At 56.7% G+C, this 27,129-nt stretch overlaps 4 protein-coding genes across 12 annotated transcripts in view; 2 read left to right on the plus strand and 2 right to left on the minus strand.

Moving 5' to 3' along the window:
• The window catches only part of BCAR1 (BCAR1 scaffold protein, Cas family member), a 35,310-nt gene extending 30,672 nt beyond the window's left edge, over positions 1 to 4,638 (plus strand). For 6 of the 7 annotated variants that reach the window (XM_004273280.3, XM_004273279.3, XM_033434378.2 and 3 more), the window contains 2 exons: positions 556 to 645; positions 3,632 to 4,638. In XM_004273280.3, coding sequence (XP_004273328.1) covers positions 556 to 645; positions 3,632 to 4,144 — 603 coding nt within the window. In that variant the 3' untranslated portion in view covers positions 4,145 to 4,638. The remainder of the gene's footprint in view (positions 1 to 555; positions 646 to 3,631) is intronic. The other variant, XM_033434374.2, reaches the window with a different exon arrangement.
• Positions 4,639 to 5,579: 941 nt separating this feature from the next.
• LOC101283416 (chymotrypsinogen B) lies at positions 5,580 to 9,355 on the minus strand. The gene is made up of 8 exons (XM_049703634.1): positions 9,304 to 9,355; positions 9,079 to 9,133; positions 8,418 to 8,688; positions 8,249 to 8,328; positions 7,794 to 7,872; positions 7,204 to 7,384; positions 6,202 to 6,335; positions 5,580 to 5,745 (listed from the first exon to the last, which is right to left on the minus strand). Exons 1-8 carry the CDS (start codon positions 9,353 to 9,355, stop codon positions 5,584 to 5,586), a joined length of 1,014 nt encoding a protein of 337 aa, XP_049559591.1. The 3' UTR covers positions 5,580 to 5,583.
• A 442-nt stretch (positions 9,356 to 9,797) lies between these two features.
• On the minus strand, positions 9,798 to 12,980 carry LOC101286030 (chymotrypsinogen 2). Its single transcript, XM_004273278.3, has 7 exons — positions 12,914 to 12,980; positions 12,045 to 12,148; positions 11,842 to 11,921; positions 11,422 to 11,500; positions 10,900 to 11,080; positions 10,688 to 10,821; positions 9,798 to 10,030 (listed from the first exon to the last, which is right to left on the minus strand). The coding sequence occupies exons 1-7, from the start codon at positions 12,963 to 12,965 to the stop codon at positions 9,869 to 9,871; spliced, it is 792 nt and encodes a 263-aa protein (XP_004273326.1). The 5' UTR covers positions 12,966 to 12,980; the 3' UTR covers positions 9,798 to 9,868.
• A 2,383-nt stretch (positions 12,981 to 15,363) lies between these two features.
• Positions 15,364 to 26,595, plus strand: LOC101285785 (chymotrypsinogen B). 3 transcript variants are annotated; one of them, XM_033434379.2, is made up of 7 exons: positions 15,364 to 15,888; positions 23,945 to 24,048; positions 24,171 to 24,250; positions 24,352 to 24,430; positions 24,687 to 24,867; positions 25,780 to 25,913; positions 26,374 to 26,595. In XM_033434379.2, the coding sequence occupies exons 1-7, from the start codon at positions 15,798 to 15,800 to the stop codon at positions 26,533 to 26,535; spliced, it is 831 nt and encodes a 276-aa protein (XP_033290270.2). In that variant the 5' UTR covers positions 15,364 to 15,797; the 3' UTR covers positions 26,536 to 26,595. The 3 variants fall into 3 exon arrangements, with proteins under 3 accessions (XP_033290270.2, XP_033290272.1, XP_049559676.1); XM_049703719.1 differs by lacking the exon at positions 15,364 to 15,888 and adding an exon at positions 18,467 to 22,148; XM_033434381.2 differs by lacking the exons at positions 15,364 to 15,888; positions 25,780 to 25,913 and adding an exon at positions 18,465 to 22,148 and having other exon boundaries at positions 26,374 to 26,564.
• The last annotated feature ends 534 nt before the right edge of the window (positions 26,596 to 27,129 follow it).

The following is a 27,129-nucleotide window of genomic DNA, read 5'->3' on the forward strand; positions in this document are numbered from 1 at the left end:
GCCAGGGAGGGCCCCTGAACACCTGCAAGGTCTGGGCCTCTCGTGGCCAGGGCAGAGGTTAGGGATTTGGAGAGGTGAATTCCGAAGTACAAGCAAAGACAGAGATAGTAGCAGGTGTGGGGAAAACAAGCAAGGTGATCGATAGGTGGGGTGGGGTGGGCCTCTGGGCAGAGGCCAGGGTGCCAGCCGATTGGGCATCCCGGTGAGTGGCATTCCGGGCTGAGAGCCAGCAGGTGCCAAGGCCCAGCGGTCAGGGATGGGTGGGCAGACCCTGTATGCCGAGGGGAGGGGCCTGGATGTGATTCCTGCCATGGGAGCTGGGGCAGGGAAGATTGACATGGCCGTGTGGAGTGTGCCTAGCCCCATCCTGGGGTCAGGAGGTGAAGGAGGCCCGGGAGAGCCGCTTCCTCCGGAAGCTGCCCCCACCCTGGGCCTGAGGCCACAGCGGGAGCCTGGGTGCGGCTGCAGCGCCACCTGGTGGCCGCTGGTCTCATTGCACCCCGCTGGGCCTCTGGGGGCTTCCGGCTCAGCCGCATCCTTGTGTCTACCCTCCAGGGGAAGGAAGAGTTTGAGAAGACCCAGAAGGAGTTGCTGGAAAAGGGCAACATAATGCGGCAGGGGAAGGGCCAGCTGGAACTGCAGCAGGTGAGGACACTCAGGTTCCCCAGCCTCTCCCAGCACAGGCGTCCCTAAGAATCTGTCGCCTAAGCTGAGCCTCCCAGGGCCCTCCCTGCTCAGCCCGTCCCTACTCAAGTGCATGACGGTCTCCGTGTGTTCGTTGGATTTATGTTTAGGTTATTAGCAGAGTAATCACAGTTAGGTATCTCAGCGCACACAGAAAAGTGTGAAGACAGAAAAGAAGCCATTCACCCTCAGGGGTGGTCACCGTGCTCTGGGGCTGGTTTCCGGTCTTGCTCCTGCCTCGGAAGGGGCCTCTGTCCGTGTTTGAGATGCTACTTTGTGAACAGTTATGTCTGCTTTTATCGCAAGGTGTTTCCATGGCATTAAATATTCGTCATAAGTTGTTTTTAACGTCAGCCTATGTCTATTATGGTTGAATGTTTACGTTGTACCCAGTTTTTCTTATTGTAAATAATGCTACTGTGTTTATCTAAGGACATTGGATTTTCTTCATATTTTGGTTTGTTTCCATAGAGTAGGAGAGGGATTTTTTTTTTTTAATTTATTTATTTACTTATTTTTGGCTGCACTGGGTCTTCGTTGCTGCACACGGGCTCTCTCTAGTTGCAGCGAACGGGGGCTACCCTTGGTTGCGGTGCGCGGGCTTCTCATTGCGGTGGCCTCTCTTGTTGCGGAGTACGGGCTCTAGGCGCGTGGGCTTTAGTAGTTGTGGCACGTGGGCTCAGTAGTTGTGGCTCGTGGGCTGTAGAGCACAGGTTCAGTAGTTGTGGCGCACAGGCTTAGTTGCCCCGCGGCATGTGGGATCTTGCCGGACCAGGGCTCAAACCCGTGTCCCCTGCATTGGCAGGCGCATTCCTAACCACTGCGCCACTAGGGGAGTCTGGGATTTTTTTTTTAAGGGAGTTTTATTTTGATTATGAAGATTTTAAAAATTAAGATATAGTCTAATACAAAATAAACACAGAAATATCACCCGGAAAGTTTTCCTCACCCCACCTTCCCTGGGCATGGGGAAGGATGGTGTAGGAGAGAGCCTACCAGGTTCACCCTGAGACCCGGGCCATGGTGTGCGTTTTTCAAAGCCACGTTTCCCCAGCTGTCAAGCAGGAAGCGTAGTTGCATCTGTCTTGGGGTCGATGTAAGAATTAAATGAGTAAACAATATGTAATACTTAGGAGGTGCTGGGCACATAGAACATGTCCAATAAAGGTACAGATGTTAATAATTATATGTGTATGGAATCTCCACCGACTTAGGAAATGGGCATGTGCTTTATCTTCTTTGTCTTCCTCTGGACTGTCGCAGCATTTATTTAACCAGTCCCGTGTCGGTGGACACTTCGTTTGTTCCCAGAGCTACTTTTGTAAACAAAGCTGTACTGACCAAATCTCTTCACGTGTCTGGTCAGTCACTTAGATAAATTACTAGAAGCTGGAGTAAGAGGAATGTGAGTGAGAAACTAAAGATCTAGAGTTCCTAAGCGAGGGACATCAAGTACAAATAAAATACAAGAACATAAAATACCCTGACAGGGACGTTTGTCACTCCATTTCTGCATCAGTGAAAAATCTGGAAACAGCCCCTGGCTGCCACCACCAAATACCTCAGAGTAGAGCACTGGTTGAATACAGTGTGAGCATTCGTACAGTAGAATATTGTGTAGCTACCAAGAATTTGTCAAAGAATGCAGAAGACCCACTGAAGGTAAAACAGAACAAAAATGAGTGTATTCTCCCGCCGGACAGGAGAGCCAAGCAAATTTCACCAGGTAGCCTAGGAGGGAAAGAAAGAGGGTTTCACATGCTAGGAAGGGACAGTTTCACGCTGGTTTGCTAATTAGAGTAAAGCCTGAAACCTTGGTTAGACAAGTACCTGAGTCCCTGAGTCTGTGTGCACGGCTGGTCCCAACGACCCAGTCAGAACCAGCTTGTGGTGAGGACGTGTCAGTCCACACCGCTGACGCCTAGGCAGGGCTGCTGCTGGTGGAAACTTTTACCACGTGCTTTATACGTTCTCACTGATAGGAAATGAACGACCCGTTGTTGGGTGCTAAAGGTAGGCTATAAAATATTATATATTGTGTGTTTCCGGTTTTCTAATTGTAAAAGAAGTAGGAATATTCCTGTTTAAAGGAAGATGTCTTTGAGGAATATTCACTGGTTTTTGCTGTGAATATTTGTTTTCTGAAATTTGCAAATACCATGACCTTTTTGCTTTTGTTTAAAATTCTTATTATGGGAAATTTAATACATGTATAAAATTGAGGAAAATAGTCTCCCAGGTACCCACTGGAGAAAAGGAAGCCCGAGTACAATTCACCCAGCCCCAGCCATTCTCAGCACAACTAATCCAGTGTATGTAGCCCCCTTTCCCGCCCGGTGACACCCCCACCCCCTCCGCCCGATCATTTTGAAGACGTTACATCATTTCATCTGCAAATACGTCAGTGTATATTTCTAAAAGACGATTTACCAGAGATTTAACAGATTTCTGGGTGCATGGGATTCCAGTTGATAACTTTCTTTCTGCTTGGTGTCTGTGAATCTTTTTACACTGCATATGTTAAGGAGAAAAATATTTTTTTTAACTTTTCATTTTGAAGTATTTGTAGATTCATAGAAAGTTTGAAGGAAAGTACAAAGCAGTCCTGTGTCCCCTTCTCCCAGCTTCCCCCAGTGACCGCATCTGAAATCACTAGATAACAGCACCCAAACCAAGAGACTGACATCCCTCACCCCTGCCGCTGCTCATCTGTTCCCATTTCTAGCATTTTGTCATTTCAAAAATGTTATATAAACGGAATTATTTGAGATTGGTGGGAAAGTTGTTTGGAGGCAGGCAGGGACATGTGCTTGGCCAGCAGGACAGAGGTGGCCTGTTCCCCTGCCCACTGACTCTGAGCTTTGTCACTCAGAGGGCCAGAAGGGCCCCCTCGCTGTCCCTTTTGCTCTGTGGCCGTGGTTTTCACTCTGTTCTCCCTCTTCCCCAGCTGAAGCAGTTTGAACGGCTGGAGCAGGAGGTGTCACGGCCCATAGACCATGACCTGGCCAACTGGATGCCAGCCCAGCCCCTGGCCCCGGGCCGGACGGGCGGCCTGGGGCCCTCGGACCGGCAGCTGCTGCTCTTCTACCTGGAGCAGTGCGAGGCGAACCTGACCACGCTCACCAACGCCGTGGATGCCTTCTTCACCGCCGTGGCCACCAACCAGCCCCCCAAAATCTTCGTGGCACACAGCAAGTTTGTCATCCTCAGCGCCCACAAGCTGGTATTCATCGGGGACACACTGTCACGGCAGGCTAAGGCGGCCGACGTCCGCAGCCAGGTGACCCACTACAGCAACCTGCTGTGTGACCTCCTGCGCGGCATCGTGGCCACCACCAAGGCCGCTGCCCTCCAGTACCCGTCGCCTGCCGCCGCCCAGGACATGGTGGACAGGGTCAAGGAGCTGGGCCACAGCACCCAGCAGTTCCGCCGGGTCCTGGGCCAGCTGGCAGCTGCCTGAGAGCCGTCAGCCAGAGGGACGGAGGGCAAGGGGAGGAGGGTGGCGATGGGCCCCAAAGAGCCACTGTGCCGTGGGCGTGGGGACAGGCGACCCCAGCTCCACCCGGGCCTGGTGCCCCAGACTGTACAGGGAGTTGTGTATATTTATGGCGGGGCAGGATGTGGGACGGTGCCTCCTCAAAGGAGCCCGAGCAGAGCTGGGCCCCGGACCCAGGCCAGGAGTGGCTGGCCGTCCCTCCTGAGCGTGCTGAGGGCCCGGGGGGGGCCCAACATTCGGGGCTGGGCTGGGGGCTCGCAGACCGCTTGACCCACATGGCCTCAGGTGACCCCTCGGGCTGACCATGAGGGTGCCGTGTCCCCCTGGCAGGGCAAGCGTGGCTGTGGTGTATTCTCTCTGCACCAGGAGAAAACCCTAAAAAACTATTTTTCATTATTGATTTTCCAATCATTTGACTAATAGTCTACATTTAAATAAAATTAAAAAAATGAAAAGCATTCTCCTGAGGTGTGAGAGGCAAGAGGACCTGTGAGCGGGAGGGCAGGTGTTTGCCAGTCTGGATGCCACAGGTGGAGTCACGTGTTGGCGAGATCTGTGGCGAGGCTGTAGGCAGCGCCTCGGGAGGGTGAGGAGAAGGTGGGTCCCTTCAGCAGAAAAGGAAGGCTTGGGGAAGCGGGGCTGGGCCGGGAGCTGAGGTGGGGGAGCCTGGGCAGCTGGAGTGAGGCTGAAGAGCGGCCGTCAGAATCCAGGGCTTGAGGCCAGAAAGGCTCAGCGTGAGCACAGTGGCCAAGGGCGCAGCCGTCGCCGAGGTTCGATGAAAATCCAGCATGGTCCCTGGGCAGGCGGCCGAGGCGAAGGCAGATGCAGGGTGATGTGCGGGTGGGAGCAGCTCCAGGAGCCAGTGAGCCCTGCTCGGGCCCCTGCGTCCCGAGGCAGAGGGCGCCCCGCTGGGGGCACCGCTGGGAGAGACACTGTTCCACGCAGAGAAACTTGCTTTCACAGGCCTTATCTAGAACGTAGCTCGTGGAAGGAAGCTCTTAATTTCAGCTTGTGGAACTTCTCCACAAGTGTCCATTTGAATTACACAAGGACTTGGACTCCCAGTTGGGAGGTAGGGGACAGGAGGGGCCCTCACCCTGGGTCAGTGGTCCCCTTTCCGGCAGTCGGGGGTATGTCTGGCAGCCCAAGTAAGGTGAGGGCTCTGGGGACCAGCGGTCCTGCTCCGAGCTCTCACCATTCTGTGTGTGAACTTGAGTCTCATTTCCCCCATCTCTGTGAAGAAGGGGATAGGGCTGGGTATCTGCCAGCTCTCTCCGCTCTGAGCTCCAGAGGGGACCTCAGTGAAGGCAGCCATCCTCCCGCCCCGGCGAAGGCACAGAAGTGAAGATGCGAGCAGTTTTATTTGGGTTTTACACACGTGGGGGCTGGGGCGGGGCAGAGGCTCAGTTGGCCTCCAGAACTTCGAGAACCCAGGGAATAAACTTGGTGACCCGGGTGTACACGCCTGGAGAGAACGGGCCACACCGGCCGCTGCCCCAGGACACGATGCCCACCAGGGTCCAGGCTCCATCCTTCTGGCAGACCAGGGGGCCACCGGAGTCGCCCTGCAGGAGGAGATAGGACTTGTATTCAAGCCTGAAAGGGAGTACCAGGGCCCTGGTGTGCCCTGACCTGGCAAGTCCAGGGGTGCAGACAAAGCACAAGTGGGGGCCCAGTGGTTGTGCACAAGAGACTCAGATCTGCTCAGATGGCAGCCCCAGCCCTGCCACCTACTCCTGGAGGGCCTGGGGCAGGTGGCTTATCCTCTCAGCCTCCCCATCAGCTGTAAAACAGGCTGAAGCGTCCAGCTCGTGGGGTTGGTGTGAGATTAAATACGCCTGGGAAGCCCCACACCACACCTGGCCAGAGCCGGCCCTCACCAGGGGCGTCTGGTCCAGCCCTTCACTGGGGCACTGGGCAGGGCATGAAGTTAGGTCATGGCAGAGAGGAGTGGGCCTCCTGGCCTGGCCAGGGGAGGCACGGGCAGTGAGGGCGGGCAGGGTGGCGGAGCCAGGCCGTACCATGCAGGAGGAGATGCCGCTGGCGCCCGCACAGATCATCACGTCGGTGATCTTGCTGCCCCAGTACTTCCTGCAGTCGGCGTTGGACACGATGGGCAGGGTCGCCTGCTGCAGCTTGTCGGGGGTCTTGAGAGCTGGAAGGACAGAGGGCGTGGGGTCAGGGCCCCTCATGCAACCAGCCCGCCCCTGGGGAGAAGAGACCAGGGGCCGCCTGAGCCCCGCCCTCCCCCTGCAAGGTCCCAGTCTTCCTCCATCGTGATGATCGTGGACACCGAGCTTCGAACCTTCCCTGACACCTTCAGGGAGTCTGGGACGCAGCTCCTCTGCGATTCCACACCAGGCAGCGGGGACTGTGCTTCCAGCAGCTGCTGCAACAGGTCCTGCCTCGGAGCCCCGTGCGCCCTGGGCCCTGGCGGCCACTGTGTATGGGTGGAGGGGCCGTCCTTCCCCCCCAGGGAAGGGGATGCACATCCTTCTGACCGGGGACACCGGAAGGGACCCCCGAGGGAGCACCTCCCTCCTGCTGCCCTTTCCCGGCTGCTTCTGTCCTGTTACGGGACCAGCCGGGGGCCGTGGCCGGGGCAGAAGAACTCAGGACACCGAGGAAGAACCTGCGGATGGAGCAGTGCTGGGGGGGCGGTGGGGGGCCGGTGGGGGGCACCTGGGCGCTCAGGCCCGAACCCGACCAGGACACTGGACTCCGGGCCCAGACTTCAGGGGCGCTGGACGCACCGCCCTCCTCAGTCTGGAGGGAAATCCGGGCTGTCCCTCTCCTTGCAGGTGAGAGGGGGCGAGACTTGCTGGTACTTAGGTGTTTCTTCAGAAACTGTTTACGTATATATTATTAACCCTCATTTTTATTCATGTTTGGTAGGGTTTTCATTAAGAGGGTTTTAAGTAAAGAAATGGAAGATTTATTGACTTGCAATTTATGATTGTGTTTGGAATTTAGACCAAAATACAGAATGAGTCTCACTCCTGAAAAGTCCTCAGGGCACTCACCGTTGTACCGGGTCTTGCCCCAGCCCGTGGTGGTGCACAGGGAGCCCGCAGGGAAGCTGGCGTTGGCGCTGGGCAGGCACACGGCGGACACGGTCCTGGAGAGGCTCACGGGCGTGGCCAGCTTCAGCAGGGCGATGTCGTTTTGGACCGTGCGCAGGTCCCACAGGGGGTGTTCAAAGACCTGTGTGGAAAGGGTGGGGGCTCGGTGGGCCACAGAGGGAGGACTTGGGAGATTTTAGGGACACACAGACCTGCAGACTGGGAGGGGCCGGCGGTGCTAAAGGGGCAGAGTGTTGAGAAGGGAACCCAGATGAGGCTGAACAGACCAAATCTCTGGGGTGCTGGGGAGATGGCATGTGACGTATTTTGCGTTTTTCTACAATGAGCAAAGCTTATAATCAGAAACAACCTTCAGTGTTTGTAAAGGAGCTTTATTACGTGGGAAAGAGAAGAGAGCTCAGACTGGAGGGGTGCCAGTGGGGTGAGGCCTGAGCCGCCGGCCGGGGTCGTCTGCCCACTGCCCCCCTGCCCTCCTTTTCCTTTGTGCCCCAGGGGCCCACCCTCCTGGCTGCCCGCCCGGCCGGCCGTACCTCAGCGATCCTGAGCACCTGAACAGCCTCCTCCTCGGAGCCGTGATCAGATACCCCGGCCACCACGAGGTGACTCTTCCTGGAGAGAAAGGAGGTGGCAGACGGAGCTCAGGCTCACGGCCACCTCCTCAGAGGAGCGCCCGGAGAGCGTGCCAGGCAGGGTGAGCCCCGGCTGGGCCACTGAATCGCGTGGTGACCTTGGAGCCTCAGTTTCCCCATCTGTACAGTGAAGGCAGAGGCCCAGGCCAGCTGCCCCGGACCAAGCTGGGGTCTGGGGAGGTGGGGCGCTAGGGCTGGGGTTTTCTGCTGACTGGCTCTGCCTGCAGCCTGGGGACAGAGCAGCTTCTGCCAGACTGTTTCCCACTCGCTGGCAGCGCCCGGTTGGGGTTAGGGGCGAGGGTGGTCTCTTCAGGCAGGTGAGGTGGGGGCCCCTTCTGCCCCAGCCCAGGCCTCACCTGACCCCGCAGTGGGCGGCGGTGACCACCCAGTCCGCACTGATGAGGGAGCCCCCGCAGAAGTGGAAGCCGGAGCTAGTCTGCGGAGACGGGGGGAGGGAGAGTCAGCCTTGCCTCTCCTGCCTGAGCCCTCCCTGTCTAACCTGCCCCTCCCCAGACTCCCCCTCACCTGCAGGGACACCTGCCAGGGCCAGGAGCCGGGGACAGCGTCCTCCCCGTTGACGATCCTGGACAGGCCGCTCAGCACAGGGTCGATGGTGGGGACCCCGCAGCCTGAGGGACAAGGACAGTGCGGCTGGTCAGTGGGTGGTGCCCCAAGGGGGTCAGGGGAAGACTCAGCACTTCCAGGCCTCTGTGGCACCCTGGCACTCAGAGTTTTGTCCGCTGCAAGGAATTCAGCCCCCCACCGGTCCAGCTGACAGCTGCCCTTAGAAGGTGCCCTTGTGGACGGTCCCCGAGGCTGAGGGTATCTGGAGTCGGGGCCCAGGCTCCCCAGCCTGCTCTGTGCCCTGAGGGGAGTGTCCATGCCACTCTGAGCCCAGGATTCTGTCCTGGGGGCTGGGATGTCCTGCTTGAGTCCTGGGGGTTCTCATGGCCTCTGAGTCTGCAGGGGGAGCAGGTTTGGGTGAGGTTGTTACCCCAGTTGGGGGGGCACACACGCAGGAGGCTGTCCAGATCCCGAGGGTGGAGGTGCAGGGCAAGATGGATGGACCTGGGGGACGTTCTCGAGGCAGCATTCACACAGCTTGGTGGCACGTTTGGAGGGTGGAGGAGCCCAGACCACCCCAGCTTCTGAGTGAATGGAGGAGACCAAATTAGGCAGGGCCCACGGGACCTCCAGGCAGCGGAGGGCGCTCCAGGAGCGCCCAGTGGAGGAGTGGGGGGCTGGGCAGAGCAGCCCAAGGAGGCTCAGGGGGCAGCTGCAGGGGCAGGTGGCAGGGGTGTTAGAGGTACGAGGACTAGGGCCCTCCTGTTCCCTGCCTCTGGGTGGGGGGGTCAGGGGGTGGGCGAGGCTCGGCCTGGGGCTGCCGGGCCTGCCTGAGCCTCGCGCTTACCGAAGCTGCTGCCAAAGAGGAAGAAGCCAAGGACAACCCAGAGAAGGGCCATGGCGCGCGACTCAGCAGGTGAGATGGGGCCTGCCCGAGGGACCGCCCAATATATTCCCTCAAGCCTCCAATCTTAGCCTGCCTCGCCATCCCCTCCTTATCATGAGACCTTGGGCTGAGAAGCACCTGGCTCAGCGCGGGCCTGAGCCCTTGGGGGCCACTCCTGGGAAGGTTTCCTGGAATCACAGGTGTGTGGGCAGGCCCCGGGCACACAGAGCCGGGGGCAGATGGTGAGGACCCCGAAGTTGGAGGTGGGAGCATGAGGTGAGAGGTGGGGGTCACGGTCCCCCTTTATCTGCCTGTGCCCTTCCTGGCCACTCTTGGGAGGTGGACTAAGGAGGGGCCCTCCTGGACACCCCCGGACACCTGGCTCAGTGAAGGTCCAAATTCAGGAGCAGAGTGGACTCCCAGAAGCCCCAAAACAGGTCACAGACACCATCAGCACGTCTTCCGCTGGTTTATTGAGGCTTTGTGGAAGCAAGGTCAGCAGGGAGGCCAGGGTGAAGCCTGGCCGTCAGTTGGCTGCCAGGATGTGCTGCACCCAGGGGATGAGTTCAGTGACGCGGGCATACACGCCGGGGCTGGCGGTGGAGCAGGTGCTGCTGCCCCAGGACACGATGCCCACCAGGGTCCAGGCTCCATCCTTCTGGCAGACCAGGGGGCCACCAGAGTCGCCCTGCAGGACAGGGAGGAGGGGGCTTGGGTCTGGCAGCCCAGGTGGCCTGGCCCAGAGGCCACTGAACGTTGTTCCCAGAGCCCAGTCCCAGGCCTGATAGCCAGTAGAAGCTCAGAACATGCATATGAGAAGGATTATGAAAGAAACTTCAGCAGCTCCTGTGGTTTGTGCCCCTGGAAGTCTGGGCTACCCCCTGGGGTGGGGTCCTATAACAGAGGCTCAATAGAGCAGGTTTCACTGATAGGAGGAAAGCATGGGTGGTGCTGGCCGTGGGGCTACTGTGAGGGAGGAAGGGCTGCCAGACCCCTTCTGGAGCCCTTTTGGGCCACCATGCTCTGCTGCCCAGGCTGTGCACTGCACAATTCCAGGAGGTGCCATTACTCAGACTTTGATATTAGTGGAATCTTGCAATATGGCAGCTCTGAGACCAGAGCCCCTTGCTCTGGTACCTCTCTGCTGAGGTCACTGATGACCCTGCAGGAGCGCTGTCTTCCCAACTACTCAGGCATTCCTGAGTGAGAGAGGGAGAGAGTGGCAGGCCCTAGAAAGAGGTCTGCCTGCTACTTCCATTTCTTCTCTCTTTGCCCAAGCCCTTGGCCTGGGCTTTGGCCTGAACCCACCCCAGGCTGGGAGGGAAGGGAGCCTAGGAGACCATACCATGCAGGAGGACACGCCGCTGGCGCCGGCGCAGACCATGCTCTTGGTGATCTTGCTGCCCCAGTATTTCTTGCAGTCGGTGTTGGACAGGAGGGGCAGAGTCGCCTGCTGCAGCCTGTCGGGGGTGTTGGCATCTGGAAGGGCAGGGTGGGTGGTTAGTGACTGCTGCCCCTACCTCCCACCTGGCCAGCCAGTGGTCTCTCATCACTCACTGGTGTGTTTGGTCAGGCCCCAGCCAGTCGTGGCGCACAGCGTCCCGGCGGGGAAGTCATCGTTAGCGCTGGGCAGGCACACGGCGGACACGGTCTTGGAGAAGCGCGCAGGTGTGGCCAGCTTCAGCAGGGTGATGTCGTTGCTGTTGGTGAACGGGTTGTACCTGCGGTTCTTGAAAACCTGTGGGGCAGGGCCAGGCAGCTGCCTTTGGGGTCTGGGAAGAAGCCGACCGGGGCAGAACCTGGCGCCAGGCTACCCCTCACGGCCTCAGTGCTCCTCCGTCGACAATGGCCTGTTCAACTCGGCAGCTCCTTCCATGGCCCCAGGAGCCCGAGGCCCAGGCCCAAGGTGCAGACCTTCCCCTCATGGAGCCTTGCATACCCTGCTTTCTGCTTTGCCCCATCATGATGGGGTATTGGGGTGACCGGGAGGAGCTGGGGCCCTGGGGGTTAGCCTGGGCTGCACACTCCCGAGGGTCCACCCTGCCTGGAGTCACACCTGGACCCTGGGGGCTGCCATACCTTGGCAATCTTCAACACCTGGATGTCCTCGGCGTCTGAGCCCTGGTCAAACTCCCCGGCCACGACCAGATGGGATGTTCTGGAGAGGGCCAGAGAAAGGAGTGGTTCCTGCCATGAGGGGGGCATTTGGGATGCGGGTGCTTATGTGTGTGAGTGCACGCGTGTGCAGGCGTAATGCGCATGCGTGTCTTTGTGCGTCTGCACACACGGCTGTGGTGTCAATCAGAGATGGAAGCTCAGAATCTCAACTGGGCCTACAGCCCGCCATGTGTTTTCCCAGGGACCCCTAGATCACTGGAAGGACCTGGGTTTGCTACACATTTCCAAATAAGAAACTGGGAAATGAAGGCGTTAAAGGGCAAGTCCTCAGTGCTGGAGGAAACCACCCCAAGGGGTTTCTTGGGGACCCCGGGCTCTCACCTGACACTGCAGTGGGCGGCGGTGACCACCCAGTCCTCGCTGAGGAGGGAGCCCCCGCAGAAGTGGAAGCCGGTGCTGTCCTGGAGGAAGATGGGGAGGGTCAGCCCTGCCCAGACACCAGCAAAACCAATCTGGGCAGCAGTGCCCAGCTGGGCTGATATCCCAGTGCATCCCCCTACTCGTGTGCAGAATTCCCCCCTCACCTGCAGGGACACCTGCCAGGGCCAGGAGCCGGGGACAGCCTCCTCCCCGTTGACGATCCTGGACAGGCCGCTCAGCGCAGGGTCGATGGCAGGGACCCCACAGCCTGAGGGTGGAAGTATGGAGTGAGGGGTGGAGGCCAAGGTCCCACCCAGGACTCACCGCCCCAGGAATACTCCGGGGACAATTCAGGCTGACATGTGCTCCAGCCCAGACAAGCCCAACAGGCTGAGCTTGAGGTGGTGGCAGGGCCAAAGCCTGGGCTGGGAGGCCCTATCACTGCCTACCTCAACCACTCTGAGTCTCAGTTTTCCCACCAGCAAAATGGGGATCTTACAGTTGGCTAACCTCACAGAGTTGGTATAATAAGGATGAAAGATGCTTTGCCTTAGTAGACAAAGCAGGCAAAGCAGGAACTTGCTCAGTTCCTGGCACACAGGGAACAAAAGTGGAAAAGTTTAAAAGGGCTGGTTCAAGGGCATGAAAGGGCTGATGGGGGCCAAGCCACACTTGCTCATCATCTGAGCCTGCTTGGGAGCCACCAACTATTCACAGAGTTTTCTGTCCCTCTGGAATTGCTGCCCCTCCTTGCACACGATGCGAGGCCCCAGGAAGGTCCACCTCCACCCCGGGGGCCTCACACTGGCTGGTCTGGTCCAGTCCTCCCAGCATCCTCATTGTAGAGATGGAGCTGGTGAGGCTCAGAGAGGGAGAAAGACCCGCTCGGGCTCACACCACCACACACAACTGAACTGGGAGCAGGGACCCCGCTGCTCCTTGCTGGCCTTGGGGTTGGTGGGGCCAGCACCCCTTCCAGCAGTTGGTGGAAGGGTAGGCAGCCTTCCCAGCCTCTGCCTGCCCTGGTGCTCACCAAAGGCTGTGCCCAGGAGGGCGCAGCAGGAGAGAAGCCAGAGGAAGGTCATGGTGCCGCAGTCGGGGAGGTGTAGGACGCCTGCCTGGAGGGCTCCCCATTATATCCCTGTGCACCAGGCTGTTATCTGAAGACCTTGAGGTGATAATCCCTTTCCTGGGCATGTGTCCCAGTGGGCAGGATATGCCAGAGCAGGGCTGGCATCAGGGCCTGGGATGGCAGCAGCTGGGGCTAGGATCTAGGGCAAAGTTGGGGCCAAACAAGGCGGCCCTCCACCCACAGCTAAGGGGAAGGGGACATTCAGGTTTCCTCCTCCAGGCCCTACCTCTAGAGGGGCCCTGCGGGCAGCAGCCAGACCTGGGCTGGATTTGAGCCCCAGCCAAGTCTCTCATGGTCTGGAGGACCTTGGACAAGTAATTTAGTTGGTCTGCAGTTGTTCAAAACCCCATGGGCAGTGTGGTCAAGTAGGGGGAGGGGCAGGGACCAAAGCATGGTGAGGGGACAGGTGACCAGTGGGCTGAGGATGCTCCCCTAGTCTTAGGATGGCCAAGAAGGCTCAGTGGCTCAGTTCAATATCAGAGGCAGTCACGTGGGCTGGTTCAGAGGGCAAGCCGCCCACTGCCTGTTCACGCGGAGTCAGGCCCCTCCACCCAGGCATCCTGCCCTTGGAACTGAGTACATGGCATTCAGGTGCAGGACTGGGCCCAGGGCCAGCCAGGGGGCCTCTGCTATCATCCCAGCAAGAGCTTCTGGAGGCTACACCAGGCGGGAAAGCAGGGGGCAAGGAGGCCTGTTTCGGGTGGGCAGCAGGGCCCTTTCCCAGCAACTGGGAAACTGGGGAGGGGGAAGTTTGAAGGTGAGGCTACCAGGCACAGGGCAAGTACCCCAAAACACATAGGTAAAACGATATCTTACGGCTATTTTTTTTTTTTTTTTTTTTTTGTGGTATGTGGGCCTCTCACTGCTGTGGCCTCTCCCGTTGCGGAGCACAGGCTCCAGACGCGCAGGCCCAGCGGCCATGGCTCACGGGCCCAGCTGCTCCACGGCATGTGGGATCCTCCCGGACCAGGGCACGAACCCATGTCCCCTGCATCGGCAGGCGGACTCTCAACCACTGCGCCACCAGGGAAGCCCACTTATGGCTATTTTTAATTTCCATTGCATTGATGATTGTTGTGTGGTGGGTCACAGGTTTCAGCACAAAACAGCTGTGGGGCCTTGGGCAAGTTACCCTCTCTGATCCCATTTCTAAATATGTAAAATGGGGACCCTTAGAGCAAGGGTCCCGCTTTATGAAAGGGCACAGTCCATACTGAGTGTGCTGGGACCAGGCCTAACACAGTCCACGCTGGTCAGACCTGGTACTTCTCCTTCTTGACTTGCCTGTGGGGTCCCTTTGTGCTTCCTAGAAGACTGCCAATAACAGGGAGGGATGGCCACAGTGCATTAGGTGGGAAAGCAGGGCACGAAACAGGATGCAGAGTGTGGCACCATCTGTGTGAAACCCACCACTTGTGCAGTTCCATCCATCCCATCAACCAGCGCTTACCAGGCCCCTGCTGGAACAGAACAAACGAAAGAAACACAAATTCCTGACTTAAACAAGCTTAGGTGGGAAAGGGGTGGGGAGTTGATGGAAAAGAGTTAAAAAAAAAAAAAAAAAGTAGGAGGCTTCCCTGGTGGCGCAGTGGTTGAGAGTCCGCCTGCCGATGCAGGGGACACCGGTTTGTGCCCCGGTTCGGGAAGATCCCACATGCCGCGGAGCGGCTGGACCCGTGAGCCATGGCCGCTGAGCCTGCGCGTCCGGAGCCTGTGCTCCGCAACGGGAGAAGCTACAACAGTGAGAGGCCCGCGTACCGCAAAAAAAAAAAAAAAAAAGTAAAATATACATTACTACCAGCTAAGGAGTTATCATTATCATTGTTATTATTATTATTAATACCGAGGCAGGAGGGCCTCACTCCGAAGGGGACATTAAGTTGCTACCCAAGAGTTTGCCAAGCTATCTGGGTGGAGACGGTGTCCAGGGAGAGGGAACAGGGAGGGCAAAGGCCTGGTGGAGGGAGCCTGGGTGGCACCAAGAGCCGAGAGGACACGAGGCAGGGCGGAGAGGCCAAGGGTCCGACAGGGAAGGGCCCTGGTGAAGGTACAGGGCTGTCCCGAGTGTCTGCCAAGATGTGAGGCGGCAGCCGCCGGGCCTGAGTGGGGGAGGGGCGCGGCCGGTGAGGGAGGGCACGCGGCGGCTCGAACCCACCCGTGGCTGTGGCCTTGGGAGCCGACAGCTGGCCCGAGTCCTGCCCTCCCAGCGGCCCCTGCTCATGGTTGCCAGAGACCTGGGAACTCGCGCAGCTGCGGGTGGGGGCGGGGAAGGCGGCCCCCGCAGGTGCTCGACTCCTGCTGGGGGCGGGGCCAAAGCTGACTGCGGCCGGGCGCGCGGACCGCCCCCTCGCCTGGCGTTTCGACCAGAGAGACTGCGCACTCCGCAGAACGCCCGACCCCGAGGAAGAACGCTTAAGCTCGGAGTGTTAGGTGCCCCCCATTCTCCAAAACGCCGGGCCCTGAACTTCCTGCCTCTGGGCCTTTGCCCGCTCTGTTCGCTCCCTTTAGAAGGTCCACCGCCCTTCCGGCCCCGGCCTCGGCCGTGAGCGCCTCCTTGTAGGCAGCAGTTCAGCCTTAGCTATGGCTGACCAGCGGCAAAGCCGGCAGCAATCAGAGGCCATGGATGAGTCGATAGATCCCTGGACCCAGAAGTTGTTTAGCCAATCAAGTTTACAGTAAAGAGCATTTTCCTGGGTTCACTTTGTCGCTGATACTTTTCTCTCCCATCCTCGGGTTTGGAACCCTGCCTCATCTCTAGACGCCTGGAGCCCAGCCATCTCTGCTCATGCAAACTCCCAGGGAGAAGGTACAGCCTTGTTCGCGGGTTGTCTGCCACGTCAGAAAACCTTCACTCTGCACCTGTTACCTCGTTGCAGGTATGTGGCGTCTAGTGTGTTTAATGGGCAGTGCTGAAATCAGCCCACGAACAGGTGTAAATCAAAGAAAGTCACTCAGGAGATGACCCAATGCACGGGGACCCTCATGGGGTCGGCTCTCTCCCAGGCAGCCTGGGTTTGGGGAAAGAGCTTTGCTTGGAGTAGGGGGCCCCTAATCCAATCCCTGCCCAGCCACCTCCTGGGATTTGGCTTTGGGAGTGGTGGTGTGTCAGGGTTCCAGGTCCTGACTGGGCGGCGGGGCAGTGCGCATGCGTCCCTCCAGGACCCGCATCTCTGAGACTGTGCCATCTTCTTCGAGGCAGGAACTCAGAAGTCAGTTTTCTTAGATGAAGGAGCTACTCCTCTTGAAGTCGTGCCACTGAGGGGGTCAAATCCCAACCCTCTGTTTTACTAAAAATAAGATATATTGAAAGTATAATTTACACATGGTGAAATGCACAGATCTTAAGTGAAGAGACGGATAAATTTTGACATATACATACCATAGTGTAACAAACGCCACAACCACGATATAAAGCACCATCACCCCCACCATACAGTATGCTGTCTTTGTGTCTGGATTCTTTCACTCCACCAGATGGTTTTGCGATTCACTTGTGTTCCTGCGTGTATCCCCAGTGTGTTCCTTCTTATTGCTGAGTGGTGTTTCACTTCATAAGCACACCACACTTTGTGCACCCATTCTCCGGCTAGGACATTTGGGCTGTTACCCCTCCCCCACCCCACTCCCTTTTTTTTTTTTTTTTGCGGAACGCGGGCCTCTCACTGTTGTGGCCTCTCCCGTTGCGGAGCACAGGCTCCGGACGCGCAGGCTCAGCGGCCATGGCTCACGGGCGCAGACGCTCCGCGGCATGTGGGATCTTCCCGGACCGGGGCACGAACCCATGTCCCCTGTATCGGCAGGCGGACTCTCAACCACTGCGCCACCAGGGAAGCCCCCCACTCCCTTTTTGCTCCTTGTAATGAAGTGATTCTCAGCCCTAAACATAGGCAGGCAAGAAATGTAGGTTTCTTTTTTTTCTATTAGAGAATGAAATTTGAATTTCGATCCTTTATTCTGCCAGGAGTCTCACTGGAGAGTCTAACAAAGAGACTGTTTCTAAAGGTGTGGCCAGGGTTTAGGGAAACCATAAGGAGGTGCAGGTCAGCATAGGGCTAGGGTCAGTGGGCCTGGAAACGCAAGGGTGGTTACCTGGCCCCTGGGGAGGGCGATATGCAAGGGGGAGGCCGCCAACAGGAGCTTGGCCTTTGTGGAAATCAGTGAAGACCACCCAAATGAGAACGAGTAGAGGCTGTTCATTCGGAGCTTGCTATAGCCTGGCAGTCAGGCAGCATCACTTGTAGCATCACTTTTCCATTCCCACCAGTAATGTATGAGGATTCCAATTTCTCCACAACCTTGCCAAAACTTATTTTCCATTTAAAAAATTATAGGTGTGAAGGAATACCTCACTGTTTTTTTTTTCAATTTTCAAAATTGTGCTAAAATACATATAATATAAAATTTACCATCTTAGTCATTTTAAGTGGACAGCTCGGAATGTACTAAGTGCATTCATATTGTTGTGCAGCCATCACCGCCATCCATCTCCAGAACTCTTTTTTAATTGAAGTGCAGTTGATGTACAATATTGTATGTTACAGGTGTACAATCCAGTGAGTCACAATTTTTAAAGGTTATACTCCATTTATAGTTATTGTAAAATATTGGTTGTATTTCTCATGTTGTACAATGTGTCCTTGTAGCTTTTTTGTTTTTTCTTCCCCCCGACCTCCCTGCCACGGCATGGGGGGAGGGTCTTAGTTCCCCTGACCAAGGATTGAACCTGTGCCTCCTGCAGTGGGAGCGAGGAGTCTTAACCACTGGACCAGCAGGGAAATCCCCCATGGAACTTATTTTATACATAATAGTTTGTACCTCTTAATCCTCTACCCCTATATTGCCCCTCCCCCCAGAACTCTTCTCATCTTGCAAACCTGAAACTCTATATCCGTTAATCTATAACTCTCCTACCCCCAGCCCCAGGCAACTAGCATTGAATTGACTGTCCTCAGTACCTGCTATAAGTGGAACCATAGGGTTAGCTTATTTCACTTGGCATAATGTCCTCCAGGTTCATCCATGATGTAGCACGTGTCAGAATTTTCTTCCTTTTTGGGTCTGAATAATATTCCATTGTGTGTGTGTGTGTGTGTGTGTGTGTGTGTGTATATATATGTATATATATATATACACACCACATTTTGTTTATTCATTCATCAGTCAGTCGACACTTGGGTTGCTTCCATGTTTTAGCTACTGTAAATAGTGTTGCTATGAACATGGGGGTACAAATATCATTTTGAGACCCTGCTTTTAATTCTTTTGAGTATATACCCAGTAGTGGAATTGTGGGATCATATGGTAAATCTATTTTTAATTTTTTTTTTTTTTTTTTTTTGCGGTACGCGGGCCTCTCACTGTTGTGGCCTCTCCCGTTGCGGAGCACAGGCTCCAGACACGCAGGCTCAGCGTGGCCCAGCCTCTCCGCAGCATGTGGGATCTTCCCGGACCGGGGCACGAACCCGTGTCCCCTGCATCGGCAGGCGGACTCTCAACCACTGTGCCACCAGGGAAGCCCTATTTTGAATTTTTTGAGGAATTACCATATTGTTTTCCACAGTGGCTGCACCATTTTACATTCTCATCAACAGTGCACAAGGGTTCCAATATCTCCACATTCTCTCCAATTCTTATTAATTTGTTTTTTTTCTTTTTTGTTGTTTATATTAACCATCCTAATGAGTGTGAATTGATACCGCGCTGTGGTTTTGATTTGCATTTCCCTAAAGACTGGTGATTTTTGATCACTTTTTTATGTGCTCATTGGCCATCTGTATGACTCCTCAATTTTTATAATCACCACTGATGCTGTAGGAACTTAGTGCCCCAGCCACATGACCGCCAGGGCCTGTTTCCACCTGCACTTCAGCCTCTGCCGCCTCCCATGTTAATTTGAGTAATTGTGATGCCACTGCGTGCCATGGGCCACCAGGTCTCATCTTCCCCGGCAAAGTTGTCCATGGACCACTCCAGTGTGTGAGCTAACCAATCCCAGAATCCCATGTTCAGTGGTCCTGGGGCCACGGTTACTGTATCAGTCATGGTCGTGCCTGAGAAAAGGTGGCACGTTCAAACTGGGTTATTTGAGGAAAGTTTGAATAAAGGGAATTTTTACAAAGGTGTGGGCAGGGTTTAGGGAACCAACAAAGGATGGTGAGGTGTACAGGGTTCTAGCAACAATGGGGACACACCTAGAGCTGAAGGGACACAGCGGGAGTAGTTGTGGAACCCAGCAAGGGTGGCTGAGCAGACAGAGCCACCTGAAAGGAGCCGAGCTGTCCGTGGCCTCTGCAGAGGAAGACAGCCAGCCCACAGCAGCCTCCCAGGGAGGGAACCCAGAGAATAAATACCCGACTTCTCTCTCCTCCCCCGTCTCCGGCTCTGACCCCAACAGGAAGCCTGAGAGCCTGGAAGCTGTTCTGCAGTCTCGTCCCTGAGGGTCAGTCTTGCTGTAGGCCAGCAAGGTGGAGAAGGATGGAGAGTGGATCTGAAGGGGAAAACGGAAGACATCCACAGCCATTCTTACCCCTGTTCTGTATCACTTCAGATGCTGTTAGTAATAGAGCAGGTGGCTAACAGTGGCGAAACAACAGTGCTTTGCTTTTCTCACACAGCAGGGATCTGGAGGTGTGCAGTTGTAGCCTTTCGCTCAGCACTGGGCGATGGTGTGGTTCTGGTCAGGGTCTTTCTTCTCTGGTCTCAAGATGGCGGCCAGCCCCGCCTCCCCTCAGGACTCAGCCAAAGTGCAGGAGGAGAAGGGCTGGGCTTCTCTTCACCTCTTTGCCTCCACGGGATTACGTTCATCAGAGCTCTCCCCCCGCCGCCCCCAGAGCTGGGGTGGCGTGACGCTCCCCGGGAGCCCTCCACGGGGACAAGAAGGGGGAGATGGCTCTAGGTGAGTGGCAAAAGCTGTCCCTCCTTGTGACGGGACAGTCACCCTGCTCCCAGGGAGTACTCACCTCGTGGTCTGGTTTGAACGAGGGGATGGGTGGAGCAAAAAGGGATCCTTCAAAGTAAGAAACACACCAGCCAATGTGCACAAATCTCTGTGGGCCGGGAAGCGCTCCCTCCCCTGTGACACACCCTCCAAGGCCATATCCCTCCTGCACTCTGCTCCGCCAGGAGTTTACTTTCCCAACAGACCTCAAGAGCCAGTGGCCTCAGGCTGCTTCCGTTTCCTGCTCTGGAAAAGTCCTCGAGGCGAGGAAAATACAAATGTCTTTTCTACCTGCTTGGAATGAGTGAAGGAAAAACAAAACGAAACAGCAAATGTTAATATTTACATAAATTACCTTGGCCTGGAATTCAATATGGATTCCTTATGCTCAAAGCTAGGGCTGACATCCCTGGCCTGAACCCAGTCTGTTAAAATATCACAAAGCTTCAGACCCGGTTACCAAACAGCTGCTGGCCCCAGTCTGTTTGCCCCCTGAAATTTGGCTGTCTCCGCCCTCCCCCAGAGAACAGGGTTCGGGGCCTCCGCGGGCCAGTCCCTGCCGAAGCCACTGTTCTCCCTGGTCAGAGCTTCTGCTCAACAGTGGTTAAATAGTTTGAACATCCCCCTGCAGAGAACACACGACTCTAAAACAAAATTAAATTTACAGCTCCAAAACAAAACTAAAGTTACAACTCAGAGACAAAACTTCAAAACTAATCAAGTCCAAATCAAGACCTGTGACATTGTCCTGTTTGCTCTGACCCACTTCTCCCTAGATGACCATGGCCCTGTGGCCGCAGAGCCCCGGAGGCCTTGGAAGCAGGTGCAGTTCACCCAGTCAGCATATTTTCCTTCTCAAACCGGCTCAGCAGTGAGGCCCAGGCTGGATTGTCCAGGGCAGCAGCTTTCCAGACCCTCTCCAGGTTTCTCAGACTCATCCTGTTCTTTTCTTGTTTGTTTCCTGTCTGTGTCTCTCACTGGGGTCTTGGACCCATGAGGGCAGGGGTGCCCTGTGCTCTGTTCCCGTGGGTGCTCCAGTGTCAGACAGATCAGGCGCTGTCCCAGGGGAGAGAAGGAACTTGTGCCCATGGTGCTGACAAGTCTTCTGGCCTCCACTTACGGCAAACGCATCACTGGTGTATTACCTACATCTGTCCTCTTCTCGTTGTTCTGTGACAATTAAAATCGTTTTTCTGTTTTCTCCATGTGTCATTTGATGGTGTGAAATCAAAGCCCCATCTTATATGAAACTCAAGTGTTATGCGGTGACCAGTTCCTTAAGCTGAGAATGATCACAGGAGAAGAGAATTCGGGTGAGCTCAGCGGCAGATAAGGGACAGCCAGTCAGCATGTTTGCCAGCCTGTGACCCGCCCACAGCCACCCATGGGGGCGATTCCTTCATGCCTACATGTGTCCTCATGCAGGCTCTGAAGCTGCTTGGCTGGGCTGGTTTCAAGGTGACCCTCTGGATGACACGGCGTCTCTGTATGATACTACACTTCAAAAAAGATTATTTATTTATTTGCCGCGCCGCGAGGCACGTAGGATCACAGCGTGTGGGATCTTAGCTCCCCGACCAGGGATCGAACCCGTGCCCCCTGCAGTGGAAGCACGGAGTCCTAACCACTGGGCCACTAGGGAAGTGCCATCCCGAGTCTCACATTGAAAACCCTCTTCGATGAGAACGCGAGGCCCCCGAGTGATGACCAGCTGGGATTCTTTGGACCCCACGGTGGGGTTGCCTGTACTGAGGAGCTGGGAATCCTCCCTGGTGCACTGGGAGTGGCAGAGCCCCCGGCCCTGTGTTCTGGTTGCAGAGCTGGGCTATGCAGGGCCTGAGCTCCCAGCCTGGACGCTAGCCTTGCCCGCAGTGTCCTGGGGATGCCAGGCGTTGCCAAGTTTCCTGGGTGACATTGTGCCAGGGCAGCTGCCCTTTTTCCAGGGGCTGGATGTCCCCAGCTGAGAGCCAGTACAGGCTTCGAAGGGGGCTCGTCCCCCCCACACCCGTCCCGCTTATCGCCCAAGGTTCCTGGATAACAGGAGGGTGGCTCTCAGGCCTCTCTGGCTGGGCTGGGCCTGTGGGGTCCCAGGGGATATAAAAGGAGCTGCTGGGGCAGGTGCCCCATATCTCCCTGACGGTAGCAGCATGGCCTTTCTCTGGCTCCTCTCCTGCTTCGCCCTCCTGGGGGCCGCCTTCGGTGAGTGCTGGGGCTAGGGGCGCCAGCCAGGTCTGGGAGGGGGCTGAGGAGTAGTTCCCTGAGCCCCTAATGGCACCGCAGCCAGGCCCCATCAGAGGCTGGAGGGGCTCTGTCCGGAGCAACCTGGGGGCCTGGCCAAGAGGGAGATCTGAGCCCCCTTCCCTGCTCCCTTGGGCCTCACACCCCGATAGGCAATCGAGCCTGCAGGGAGGAGAGGGGTCCTTCTGGAGCTTTCTGAGCCCTCACACCCTGCACTGGAAGGGTGGAAAAGGCCAGTCTGGGCCGCACCGAGATCTGAGGCCCCAGAAGTGGCTCAAGTTGGGGAGCTGTGGGCAGAGAAGGGTGTGGTAGCAAGAGCCCTCCCACGGCCTCCACCTGGGGTTTTTATTTACTCTTCTGGGCACTTGCTAAGTGTTTCATTTTCTATTAAAAAAAGATGAAATAGTGAAAAATACAAAAAATAATATGACATCCATGTACCTTCCATTGGGATTTAGCGAATGTTATCTTTTTCCAGGTTTGCTTCAGGTATTTCTTTTTAAAACATAAAACAGATTCAGCTAGAGTCCCCTCTCCTCCTCGGAAGGTGATCCCTATTCTGAGCTCACTGTGTATCATTTCTGTGTGGGATTTTACAAATTTACTACACATTCATAAGTCCATCAACACAGTATAACATTTGTAAAAACTTACATGAACTGTGTTATCCGCTACATCACGTTTATAACATGCCTTTTCCCACCCGGGTGGTTTTAGATTTATCCCAGTTCGTATGAAGACCCAGCTCGTTCACTTTAATCGCTGTAAAACACTCAGCTGTGTGAATACATCACAGCTGATATTCTAATCTTCTTGCTATTACAAAAAAGTGGATTATGTTGATGACATGTTTTGGTGATAACAACCTTCAGTGAGTGGCTGGTGCATCCCCCTGTCCCCAGGAGCGGGATGCCGGTCCGGGCATGCGGCAAGGCCTGCATGACCCCCGGGTGGCCTGGCTGGTCGTAAGGGCTGTACCTGCCCAACTTTCTTTACTGTCGCCAAATTGTAAAACCTGTACGCAGGTGCCGAGAACTCACCTGGTCCTGACACAGCAAATGCGTCAGGGACACATTAAGTACACGTGACTTTTCTCATTGTTTTGTGACAATTCAGGTCCTTTGTTTTCAGTTTCCTCAACGTGTCCTTTTACGGCATCAAAGAATCAAAGTCCCGTTGTATTAAATAATTAACTAAAACTTTATACAATGAAGAGTTCCTGAAATCTCTGGGACTAGTGAATTCAGTGTAAAACATACCCCCCTCAGCTGTCGGAATTCTGGGTCCCCCAGGGGCTGGGGTTATCAGATTTGAATTCCATACCCCCCAGGCCCCACCAGTCTAATGGGTGAGCTTTGACTTGTGAGGTGAGATTGTTTGCTCCCCAGTGTACTGAGGAAAATGAGCATCGGGGATTCAGTGACTGGTCTGAGGCTTCACAGCAAGGAAGGGTGGGGCCTAGGAGTCCAGGCAGGGTAGTCCGATTACTCAGCCTGTTTTCTGCTCTTTCAGGCAGGGTGGCCCTGGGTGGGAGCAGCCCTGTTCCTCTGCATCCCTGGATGGGACACTGGGGTCAGCAGGCTGTATGTGGAGATCCTTGAGTCCACAGGTGGAAGGCACCAGGAGAAGTTTTTTGGAGGAGGGGGGAGTGTGGCAGAGGGTCCTGAGTCAGCCTGGGCAGCTGAGCTACAAACCAGGATTTCTGCAGACTGGCTCCGGGTCTCAAACCTTCTTCCTCGTCCCCTCGCCCTCCTCAGGCTGCGGGGTCCCTGCCATCGACCCTGTGCTGAGTGGCCTGTCCAGGATCGTCAACGGGGAGGAGGCTGTCCCCGGCTCCTGGCCCTGGCAGGTGTCCCTGCAGGTGAGGGGGGAATTCTGCACACGAGTAGGGGGATGCACTGGGATATCAGCCCAGCTGGGGGCTGCTGCCCAGATTGGTTTTGCTGGTGTCCGGGCAGGGCTAACCCTCCGATCTTCCTCTAGGACAGCACCGGCTTCCACTTCTGCGGGGGCTCCCTCATCAGCGAGGACTGGGTGGTCACCGCTGCCCACTGCGGGGTCAAGTGAGGGCCCGGGCTCAGGGTTCTGCTTCGGGCTCCAGTCTGGGGTGGGGGAGGGGAGTAGGGCACATTCTCAGTCCTCAACCCCCATGTGATTCCCCCAGAACCTCTGACCTGGTGGTGGCCGGGGAGTTTGACCAGGGCTCAGACGCCGAGAACATCCAGGTCCTGAAGATTGCCAAGGTACGCCCAGGCCCTGCTGGGCCGGTCTGGGATCAGCCGTGGGGCTCCAGGCAGGGGCAGGGGGGCGAAGACCCTTCGGCCGCTTGAGAGACAGGAGCCAAGCGCAGATGAGGCCGGTCTCAGGATTCTCATTCCGGGCTCCGATGGGTCTGTTTCCGCTGAATGGATTGCCAGGAAAGGAGCTCGTCTCCTTGAAACCTGGAGATCCCCGACTTAACCCAGGGCCTTACCTCGTCTTTCTGGGCCCCACCTGCAGGTTTTCAAGAACCCCAAGTTCAACATGTTCACCGTTCGTAACGACATCACCCTGCTGAAGCTGGCCACGCCCGCGCGCTTCTCCGAGACCGTGTCCGCCGTGTGCCTGCCCAGCGCCAACGACGACTTCCCCCCCGGGACGCTGTGCGCCACCACGGGCTGGGGCAAGACCAAGCACAACGGTGAGCGGGCCGTGGCCTTTCCATCCACGAGGCGTGTCCGGGGTAGGGGCGGCCTGAGCCGCAGGAGTCTCCAGGTGGGACACATGTGGCTCTTTTAAAAATGTTTTAGTCTAAACTCCTATACAGTCATCAATCTTTCCATTTCTTTATTTAAAACGCTCTCAATTAAAAGGCTACCAGACATGAATAAAAATGAGGGTTAATAATATATACGTAAATAGTTTCTGAAGAAACACCTAAGTACCAGCAAGTCTCGCCCCCTCTCACCTGCAAGGAGAGGGACAGCCCGGATTTCCCTCCAGACTGAGGAGGGCGGTGCATCCAGCGCCCCTGAAGTCTGGGCCCGGAGTCCAGTGTCCTGGTCGGGTTCGGGCCTGAGCGCCCAGGTGCCCCCCACCGGCCCCCCACCGCCCCCCCAGCACTGCTCCATCTGCAGGTTCTTCCTCGGTGTCCTGAGTTCTTCTGCCCCGGCCACGGCCTCCGGCTGGTCCCGTAACAGGACAGAAGCAGCCGGGAAAGGGCAGCAGGAGGGAGGTGCTCCCTCGGGGGTCCCTTCCGGTGTCCCCGGTCAGAAGGACGTGCATCCCCTTCCCTGGGGGGGAGGACGGCCCCTCCACCCACACACAGTGGCCGCCAGGGCCCAGGGCGCACGGGGCTCCGAGGCAGGACCTGTTGCAGCAGCTGCTGGAAGCACAGTCCCCGCTGCCTGGTGTGGAATCGCAGAGGAGCTGCGTCCCAGACTCCCTGAAGGTGTCAGGGAAGGTTCGAAGCTCGGTGTCCACGATCATCACGATGGAGGAAGACTGGGACCTTGCAGGGGGAGGGCGGGGCTCAGGCGGCCCCTGGTCTCTTCTCCCCAGGGGCGGGCTGGTGGCATGAGGGGCCCTGACCCCACGCCCTCTGTCCTTCCAGCCCACAAGATCCCCGACAAGCTGCAGCAGGCGACCCTGCCCATCCTGTCCAACGCCGACTGCAAGAAGTACTGGGGCAGGAAGATCACCGACGTGATGATCTGTGCGGGCGCCAGCGGCGTCTCCTCCTGCATGGTACGGCCTGGCTCCGCCACCCTGCCCGCCCTCACTGCCCGTGCCTCCCCTGGCCAGGCCAGGAGGCCCACTCCTCTCTGCCATGACCTGTCTAACTTCATGCCCTGCCCAGTGCCCCAGTGAAGGGCTGGACCAGATGCCCCTGGTGAGGGCCGGCTCTGGCCAGGTGTGGTGTGGGGCTTCCCAGGCGTATTTAATCTCACACCAACCCCACGAGCTGGACGCTTCAGCCTGTTTTACAGCTGATGCGGAGGCTGAGAGGATAAGCCACCTGCCCCAGGCCCTCCAGGAGTAGGTGGCAGGGCTGGGGCTGCCATCTGAGCAGATCTGAGTCTCTTGTGCACAACCACTGGGCCCCCACTTGTGCTTTGTCTGCACCCCTGGACTTGCCAGGTCAGGGCACACCAGGGCCCTGGTACTCCCTTTCAGGCTTGAATACAAGTCCTATCTCCTCCTGCAGGGCGACTCCGGTGGCCCCCTGGTCTGCCAGAAGGATGGAGCCTGGACCCTGGTGGGCATTGTGTCCTGGGGCAGCGGCACTTGTTCCACATCAACACCTGCTGTGTACGCCCGTGTTACTGCACTCATCCCCTGGGTACAGCAGATCCTGGCCGCCAACTGAGCCCAGGGCTCCTGCCATCCCAACCCTGAGAGTCCCCAATAAAAGCATCTGTCTGCACATGTCTCTCTGTGTGGCCTGGGCGACGTGGGGCTGCAGTGGTCCCTGTCACCCACTAAGGGGAGGTGTTACTGCTCCCTTTCCAGGCTGCCAGTACCCCAGCAACCCCCCTCTCAGGAAGCTGAGTCTTTGTATCTCATCCTCCCTGCTCAGGACTCCATCCTGGGGTAGAGCCCAGGGACTAATTGCTGGAGGCAGCTTGGCCCATGGAGCTTTCTGGAAGGCAGGAGTCTCGGCCAGGCTGTGCAGTGCCCGGAGATGGGCATTGGGAAGGCAGGGTGGGACTGTGGAGATGGTCCTTCTATCCTCCTTGGCTCTTCACTGCACATTTCTGTAAGACCCATTTATCCCGACGATTCCCGTACTCTCTGTCATAGATGGGCCTGGAGCAGGCATCTATTGCCCCCAAAGCACTGGGTTTAGGGGAGAAGCAGACAGAATTACAACAGTTCATTTCCCATTTTATCCTCCCACAGTCAGACCTATAGCCTCCGCCATCAGTCACGGCACTACGTGTCGGTCACGCACAACCCCGGT

This window comes from Orcinus orca, chromosome 20 (genome assembly GCF_937001465.1).
Source record: "Orcinus orca chromosome 20, mOrcOrc1.1, whole genome shotgun sequence".
NCBI lineage: Eukaryota > Metazoa > Chordata > Mammalia > Artiodactyla > Delphinidae > Orcinus > Orcinus orca.

Coding starts and splice junctions, on each gene's coding strand:
- LOC101283416 (XM_049703634.1), bottom strand. CDS start 9,355: ATGGCCCTTCTCTGGGTTGTCCTTGGCTTCTTCCTCTTTGGCAGCAGC. Junction 7,385..7,793: donor AGGTGCTCAGGATCGCTGAG/GTACGGCCGGCC, acceptor CTTTCCACACAG/GTCTTTGAACACCCCCTGTG. Junction 6,336..7,203: donor GGGCAAGACCCGGTACAACG/GTGAGTGCCCTG, acceptor CTGTCCTTCCAG/CTCTCAAGACCCCCGACAAG.
- LOC101286030 (XM_004273278.3), bottom strand. CDS start 12,965: ATGACCTTCCTCTGGCTTCTCTCCTGCTGCGCCCTCCTGGGCACAGCC. Junction 11,081..11,421: donor AGGTGTTGAAGATTGCCAAG/GTATGGCAGCCC, acceptor CCTGCCCCACAG/GTTTTCAAGAACCGCAGGTA. Junction 10,031..10,687: donor GCGGCGTGTCCTCCTGCATG/GTATGGTCTCCT, acceptor CCTGTCCTGCAG/GGCGACTCTGGTGGCCCCCT.
- LOC101285785 (XM_033434379.2), top strand. CDS start 15,798: ATGCAAACTCCCAGGGAGAAGGTACAGCCTTGTTCGCGGGTTGTCTGC. Junction 15,889..23,944: donor CACCTGTTACCTCGTTGCAG/GTATGTGGCGTC, acceptor CGCCCTCCTCAG/GCTGCGGGGTCCCTGCCATC. Junction 24,251..24,351: donor GCTGCCCACTGCGGGGTCAA/GTGAGGGCCCGG, acceptor TGATTCCCCCAG/AACCTCTGACCTGGTGGTGG.